This window comes from Phytophthora infestans, genomic scaffold (genome assembly GCF_000142945.1).
Source record: "Phytophthora infestans T30-4 supercont1.91 genomic scaffold, whole genome shotgun sequence".
Classification (NCBI taxonomy): Eukaryota; Oomycota; class Peronosporomycetes; order Peronosporales; family Peronosporaceae; genus Phytophthora; species Phytophthora infestans.
The window spans coordinates 318094-326941 of NW_003303668.1; the positions used below are offsets into that span (position 1 = coordinate 318094).

Consider the following 8848-nt stretch of genomic DNA (forward strand, 5'->3'; position numbering starts at 1 on the left):
GGCGAAACCACGACGAGAAGCATGACTGCAACTCATAGAAAATACAAAAATGTTTTGCTTTCTGGAAGTGAAACAACATAGCTAACTGGCCACTTCGAGAATGCCGGTTGACTCCCGACCGGAATTGTCGTTTCTTCTTCAGTCAAGCCGATAGTGACATTTTTCCCTAACTACCGGAAGGAAGGCGATGAGTTTGGATACGCCCGTAATCCATCGTCGCCCATCGACTCGTCTCCTCGAGCTCTGCACAAATCGTTCCACGATGGACACTATCATGGTGGTATCTTCGAGGTGCGTCCAGCGTCCATCTGTGCCGAAGTTGCCCGAGTCGAACGTTGTCTCGAATCGAAAGTAACTCTGAAGCAACTTTTTCGATCCATAAACTTTGGAATCGGACAGTCTCCGTTTTGCCTTTGTACGGGCAGGTCAGTAGCTGCTGTGTGGTATGCGAGCTCCGATCCGTGCACAGCACCCAGTAGCTGCCCGAGATGAAGTGTCGACGCCATCTTCCGTCTGTACGTTCGACACTTCCAGCACGGCCGCGTCCGAGTCCTCGCGCTTCTCCGACTCGCCGTCGAGCCAAAAACTCGGAGACCTACTGACCCAAGTCGTGTGTGACGACTCGGATCAAGTTGCGCTTGCACAGCGTCGTGCTGCCTTCCTGGTGCTCGAGCAGCTTCTGCTAATTGACCAAAAACAAGACCAGAGCCAAGCTGACATGAATGCCAATCTTCTCAACGCTGCGAGTGACCGTCAACAGCCAACCGAAGCAGCCAAGCGAGCGATGGACATCTCGAAATGTCCGACGGAGCTGGACGCCTGCAAGTTCGCGAGTGCCGACTCCCGTCCGTATCCGATGATGCCGGCTCTTGTCCAGAACGAAGAAGAGTCAAAGGAGGGGGAGCCAGAGCCGATTATCTACCCCATTCCAGCGAACGAGGAGGTTCGCATGGCCGCGATTGAGCATTTCCGTCTCCACGACGTCGCCAATGTCTCTGAACTCAACGTGATCTGCTCACTGGCTGCGGCAGAAATGAAGGCCCCTCACAGCGTCGTCACACTTGTTGAACGTGATGTGGTGACTCTGCTGGCGACCAACGCACCGGAATACTGGGACGTCGGTACCGGTAATCCGCGCGAGCAAACATTCTGTCAGCACTTTGTCATGGACGATAAGCCGTTGCTCGTCCGTCACGCTGAGGCGGATATGCGGTTCTACCACATCGCGCCCGTGACGATGCGCAGTCTTCGGTTCTACGCTGGTTTCCCCGTGTCGATCCCGTGTGTGCCAAGAGCTCCGGGACAGCCTGAGAGAGTCGTCATTGGCGCCTTGTGTTGTCTTGATGAAAAGCCCCACGAGATGACGAGGTCGCAGTACTGGAAGCTCATGAAACTTGCGGAAGCAGCCTCCGCCATCCTGGAGAAGACTGCGACAGAATACATCGCTGACCCTGAGAATCACCCACTCGGACAACAAAGAACCGGAGTCCTAAAGCCTAAGGGCAATGGCACGGGAATGGTTACTTGCTAACCGCCACATCGAGGTCCAGTGATGGATGGTGCAGAAGTGCATTGTTTTTTTTTGTTAATGATTTGAATCAATTAACGTACGAAATCATTCTAGAAAATGTGCACGCAACATTGGAAAACCGAAGGATATTCGGTGTTATTACTGTTCTAGAATAGAAAGGCAGCAATTGCAAAAACAATTGTGTCGCTGTGACATTATATAAAATCATCCGTAAGCAAGATTTCAAAATAATGAGCAACAAAATAATGAGCAACAGTCACAACACCGGAGGGTGCTAAATGTAGTGACGTAAGGTCTAGTATTGTAACTATCGGGGATTGCTTATCTTAATATTTGTAATGATATCTTGATGTTTGCGAATATGAATAAAAAGAGTTACTATGCTTGCTCCTCTCCTATCGTAGCTTTGACAGCTCATTAAAATAGTAAGAGTAATTAAAATGACTGATACTCTATATATACAGGGCTCCCGATAATGGCATTAATCGCAATCAAATTTCGAGGCTCCCATATAATATGCATTTGAATCTGAGAAACCCGTCCACGCATAATGGCCAATAATGGAAACCACATAATATGTGTGAGACAACCCAAAACAAAATGACCTAAGTACGAATCGCGATTTAAGGAAAGCGGGGCGTCTCCTCTATCTTTTGAGCCCTTATAAGCCATAATGCTTAAAACTGAACAAGTTGTGGTCGCTCACAAATATTATCTCCATTTATGGACCCTCGAAATGACGATACATTTAGGAGTGTTGTGAGCTCAATATTTTTTCAATTTTAAAAATTCAAGTGTTATTTTAAAGCTCTTGTTAAAAGCAATTGAATAAGGGTAGGTTTACAGTTTTCTCGATGGAAGTTTACAATAAATGTCACTGTTTCGGTTAAGTGCGAAAATTAATTGGCCAACTTTAAGCTCGATTATCTCGATAACTCTAAATGGCTCGTAAGTATCATTTTGTTTGACGTAGCATGGCCTTTACATACAAAAACTAGTTTTAAAGTGTGAAGACATAATTTTTCTTCCCATACATTATGCATTTTCAACCGCGCTCATTAAAAAAGTACATTAATTAATATACTTATGCATTAATCGGGAGTCCTGTTTACATATGAGAGTAATAATCCAAAAAGCAAGATACTATCACCATCTGGTCACAACAGCAATATTTCTAGGAAACAAGGCTCACTTTACAACATCACGAACTCAAATGAGTCGGTCCCTCATTCGAAAACGAAGCTTTGCGTTGATCAGCTGTGCACTACTGTACTTGTTTGTAGAACATACGTTGGAGGTGATCATGTAAGATCTGAATACATGCACTGTAGCTTTTTGTTTTATTGTTTTCTTGCAGGTTTATCTTGGCCGACGAAAATGAATTGGACTTGCTAAAACCTGAAAATTATCTCGTTGTCAATTCCGACCAAATTTGTATTTTGGCACATGCTCACTTACAAAGTACCCATGTACAAGCTATTTATATGTACAGTACTATTCACCTGGAGTGACTGTGTTCAAATAATGATACCATTGTCTTTTAAGATGACGCTACACCCCTTTATTAAATACTTCAGCTTTGTTGTAGCCTACTGATAGTAGGAATAAAAAAGCCGGAAAGCGGTCTTTCGACCAGATGACTAGCGAGACAATTGTCTGTTCAGTGGATTACTATTGTAAGTTACTGCAGCTACTGTTACATTGCACAATGTAACAGTAGCGAACACAGCCTTTTGCTTTCAAAAGTGCATTGTTTTTTTGTTAATGATTTGAGTCAATTAACGTACGAAATCATTCTAGAAAATGTGCACGCAACATTGGAAAACCGAAGGATATTCGGTGTTATTACTGTTCTAGAATAGAAAGGCAGCAATTGCAAAAACAATTGCGTCGCTGTGACATTATATAAAATCATCCGTAAGCAAGATTTCAAAATAATGAACAGCACCGGAGGGTGCTACATGTAGTGACGTAAGGTCTAGTATTGTAACTATCGGCGATTGCTTATCTTAATATTTGTAATGATATCTTGATGTTTGCGAATATGAATAAAAAGAGTTACTATGCTTGCTCCTCTCCTATCGTAGCTTTGACAGCTCATTAAAATAGTAAGAGTAATTAAAATGACTGATACTCTATATATACAGGGCTCCCGATAATGGCATTAATCGCAATCAAATTTCGAGGCTCCCATATAATATGCATTTGAATCTGAGAAACCCGTCCACGCATAATGGCCAATAATGGAAACCACATAATATGTGTGAGACAACCCAAAACAAAATGACCTAAGTACGAATCGCGATTTAAGCACTCTAAACGAAAGCGGGGCGTCTCCTCTATCTTTTGAGCCCTTATAAGCCATAATGCTTAAAACTGAACAAGTTGTGGTCGCTCACAAATATTATCTCCATTTATGGACCCTCGAAATGACGATACATTTAGGAGTGTTGTGAGCTCAATATTTTTTCAATTTTAAAAATTCAAGTGTTATTTTAAAGCTCTTGTTAAAAGCAATTGAATAAGGGTAGGTTTACAGTTTTCTCGATGGAAGTTTACAATAAATGTCACTGTTTCGGTTAAGTGCGAAAATTAATTGGCCAACTTTAAGCTCGATTATCTCGATAACTCTAAATGGCTCGTAAGTATCATTTTGTTTGACGTAGCCTCATATGTGATGGCCTTTACATACAAAAACTAGTTTTAAAGTGTGAAGACATAAATTTTCTTCCCATACATTATGCATTTTCAACCGCGCTCATTAAAAAAGTACATTAATTAATATACTTATGCATTAATCGGGAGTCCTGTTTACATATGAGAGTAATAATCCAAAAAGCAAGATACTATCACCATCTGGTCACAACAGCAATATTTCTAGGAAACAAGGCTCACTTTACAACATCACGAACTCAAATGAGTCGGTCCCTCATTCGAAAACGAAGCTTTGCGTTGATCAGCTGTGCACTACTGTACTTGTTTGTAGAACATACGTTGGAGGTGATCATGTAAGATCTGAATACATGCACTGTAGCTTTTTGTTTTATTGTTTTCTTGCAGGTTTATCTTGGCCGACGAAAATGAATTGGACTTGCTAAAACCTGAAAATTATCTCGTTGTCAATTCTGACCAAATTTGTATTTTGGCACATCTCACTTACAAAGTACCCATGTACAAGCTATTTATATGTACAGTACTATTCACCTGGAGTGACTGTGTTCAAATAATGATACCATTGTCTTTTAAGATGACGCTACACCCCTTTATTAAATACTTCAGCTTTGTTGTAGCCTACTGATAGTAGGAATAAAAAAGCCGGAAAGCGGTCTTTCGACCAGATGACTAGCGAGACAATTGTCTGTTCAGTGGATTACTATTGTAAGTTACTGCAGCTACTGTTACATTGCACAATGTAACAGTAGCGAACACAGCCTTTTGCTTTCAAAAGTGCATTGTTTTTTTGTTAATGATTTGAGTCAATTAACGTACGAAATCATTCTAGAAAATGTGCACGCAACATTGGAAAACCGAAGGATATTCGGTGTTATTACTGTTCTAGAATAGAAAGGCAGCAATTGCAAAAACAATTGCGTCGCTGTGACATTATATAAAATCTTTCGTAAGCAAGATTTCAAAATAATGAACAGCACCGGAGGGTGCTACATGTAGTGACGTAAGGTCTAGTATTGTAACTATCGGCGATTGCTTATCTTAATATTTGTAATGATATCTTGATATTCGCGAATATGAATAAAAAGAGTTACTATGCTTGCTCCTCTAGCTTTGACAACTCATTAAAATAGTAAGAGTAATTATAATGACTGATACTCGATAGTATATATACAGGGCTCCCGATAATGGCATTAATCGCAATCAAATTTCGAGGGTCCCATACATTATGCATTTGAATCTATGAAACCCGTCCACGCATTATGGCCATTAATGGAAACCACATATGAGACTGCGTCAAAAAAAATGTTACTTATGAACCTTTGAGATAATCGAGCTTAAAGCTGGCAAATTTATTTTCGCACTTGACCGAAACAGTGACATTTATTGTAAACTTCCATCGAAAAAACTGTAAAACTACCCTTATTCAATTTCTTTTAACAAGAGCTTTTAAATAACACCTAAATCATTAAAATTGAAAAATATTGAGCTCACAACACTCCTAAATGTATCGTCATTTCAAGGGCCCATAAATGATGATAATATTTTTGAGCGACCACAACTTCTTCAATTTTAAAGCATTCTGCAGCTTATAAGGGCTCAAAAGATAGAGGAGACACCCCGCTTTCGTTTAGAGTGCTTAAATCGCGATTCGTACTTAGGTTCATAAGTAATATGTTGATTGACGCGGTCTCATATGTGACGGCCTTTACATACAAAAACTAGTTTTAAAGTGTGAAGACATAATTTTTCTTCCCATACATTATGCGCGCTCTTAAAAAAAAAGTACATAAACCCCTGCAACCCGGAGCGATTTTTGCTTTTTTTAAATTGCATATGCAACTTACCATGATTTGATGTTTGTAAATAAAGGGTTGGGCCACTGGCGGGAAACGGGGTAAAGTCAGTCGTGAATGGGTATGGACCAGACTAAAGTGTCCATAAGGTGCATATTGGGAGCTGAACTGACCTGGACAGTCTGCATAATGCAGCATTACAGGACCGGTAGTAGACAGACGCTGTACAGATACGAGCCATCCGCATCGGTCTGTGCATTTGGTAGAGTTTTCATTTTTAGAAATTTTGAGGTGAAAACCTCCCATACAAAGTGTCATTGTGTCCGATGGGGGGTCACCCACAGAAAGTAACGCTATCAGATGATGCGGTGCTGGCAGCTCGAGGTACACGTTTACTCAAATCAAGTGAAAAGATCAGCTGACAAAAGAGTCAGATGGATTAGGCACAGTGCCAGATGAGCCAGCAATACCTTGTGCGGGACGCAATCATCCTGATTTCTTAGACTGCATATATTCTGCTCAAAGTTTTTTATTTAAGTAACACCAAGCACAGCAATGCAGTTTGCCAGCTAACTGTCTGTCCTACGTCGCTTTCCTCTACTAGCCGGATCCAGTGGTGTGAAAGGCGTGACAGGCTTTCCAGGCGTTGACGGGGCTCCAGTCGACGTGTCTGCAGCCCGACGCACTCTGATATTTCTACCAGTGTCGACCGGAACCAACTTGCCGTCCATCCACTCTCGGTGCCAGATATCCCAGCATGTCATAGCTACTCCACGTATCTGTCGGCGCGGCTTCATACCCAGGAACATTGGCCCCGTGCTGCTGCATTCTTGACAAAAGAACGATGTTGTTGTCGCGCGTTTGTCCGCAACACGGAGAAGCGAGCAGACTTTGCACGCGCGCTGTCGGCGCTTCGGCTGCGTCGTCGTATTGCGCCACTCATCAAGCTGGCGGACAGCGTGAGTAGTTTGCAGACCTCCAGATCCTGGAACGGAAGCGCCTTGTGAGGGTTCGTGTGTACCAAACGTGTTGCCTTCATACATGTCGGACGCGTGCAGCTGCGACAGCTGCAAATGCAGTTTCTTCATGTACTTCACATGCGTCAATGGGCGAGACGACTTCTGCTTGTAGTAGGCTTTGTGGACTATGTAGCCATTCACAATTGCTAAATCAATTAATCATAACACCAGCGACTTGTAGTACTTTTTGAACCGCACGGACCGCTGAATAGAGTACCGCTGCAAACGTAACTGGTCGTAGACATCCACGCCCCCCATGAAGGCGTGGTAGTCCTTCACGACGCGTGGGCAAGGAACTTCGACTTTATCTGCGAATTCTTGGTGAGCACCACGATCCATCTCAAGACTCCCGCCAGTGCACATGAAGTGAACCGGCCGCGCGTCCCACCAGCTAGCAGCAGTCGTGTTTGGCACTAACTTTGATCTTGAAACTTTGAAAGATCCGCGAGCAATAGTAGCAGGTCTAGACTTCTTTTTTTCAACGACTCCTTTGCAATAGCCCAACCGGTTCGTCATAATAGTCCCAACACAGTAGAATCCCATGAGCAGCAATTGAATTGCCAATGCCACCGACGTATAGAACCGATCCACTACAACAAGTCTCATCCCATTCATCCGAGAATCTGGCCCAAACACAGCGAGAAGATTGCGGACTACTGCAGCAGGCCCTGACTTCATATACGTCTTGTGTGCATAGCCGGAGTGCTGTTTCTTACCGCAGTAAACCTCGAACCTGTATAAATGCAGCATACTTATAGCAAAATATCCAGCTTTAGTCTGCATTATTCAGCATAAGAAAAAACTTAGAACCAAAAAAATATACCTGATGCAGTAGGCGGTCACCGCACTGCACAACATAAAGAGCTTCGTGCCCCACTTGTGGGGTTTGTCTTTCATATAGACACGCATCTTGTTGAACTACGAGCGGCTAGGAAGCATCGCTTCATCAAAAGGCAAGTGTGCTGGAGCCACATACCCTCGCTCAAATGTCCTTTGTAGAACTTCCACAACTTTGCGAATCTTCCATGCTCTATCTGTGACCGCCCTTGGATCAGAGTTTGGATTGAAATGTAGGATTCAAGAAATCTGTATAAATCTATCGCGACGCAGCACGGATCCAAACGCTCCACGTGGAATGCCGCCTTCATCAGTAGTTTTCCAATGGTTTGCAAGTTTTTCGCGGTTGGGGGCATTCGTGCGTGCAATTAGGAGGCCGATAAAGCGACAAAGCTCGTGAGGTTGTATCTGTTTCGCACCTTCTAGCTCTGTCTTGATGTCTCGCTTGGTCTTCTTTGGTAGTTGAGGATTGAGCCGGCACTTGCTACGGTAGTGTTTGTACCGTTCATCAACACGAAGGCGTGCCATTTCACGCCCATACTCGTTGGAGCACACCGCAATGTGCTGCCACAGCACCACTGGTAGAAAGAAAACGAAAAGCGCAAGCGGAGAGTCAGCATTGCGCAGTGCATCAGCTGTGGGGCCCGAATACCCTTACCGTAGCCCAGGGTAGCTTCGTGTGTTGTCCACCGGCTCGTACGGCGTGTTCATGTAGCCAAACGTATCTGGTTCCTCCACATCTTCCCAACCAGCCGCAGCCATTTCACGTAGAACATCGTTCTTGAGATTACCAGCTAACACTGCGCCCCCTCCTCCAAAACTAGATAGGAATCGCTCCACGAACAGAACTTCAGCAGCAATCTCAGTCTCAGAAGCTTCCGATTCGTCTTCATCAGGTGGTATGTACGTATCAGCGCATTCGTCATCGTCTCCACTGTCTTCATCCATAACCAAATCGTCTTTTGCAGCATCATCACCAGATTCCATGGCAGCAT

General features: G+C 43.5%; 1 protein-coding gene across 1 annotated transcript; it reads left to right on the forward strand.

Moving 5' to 3' along the window:
* Positions 1–415: 415 nt before the first annotated feature.
* On the forward strand, positions 416–1628 carry PITG_19078 (uncharacterized protein; the record flags this gene model as incomplete). Its single annotated transcript, XM_002997016.1, has 1 exon — positions 416–1628. The coding sequence occupies one exon, from the start codon at positions 446–448 to the stop codon at positions 1529–1531; it is 1086 nt and encodes a 361-aa protein (XP_002997062.1).
* Positions 1629–8848: the final 7220 nt, after the last annotated feature.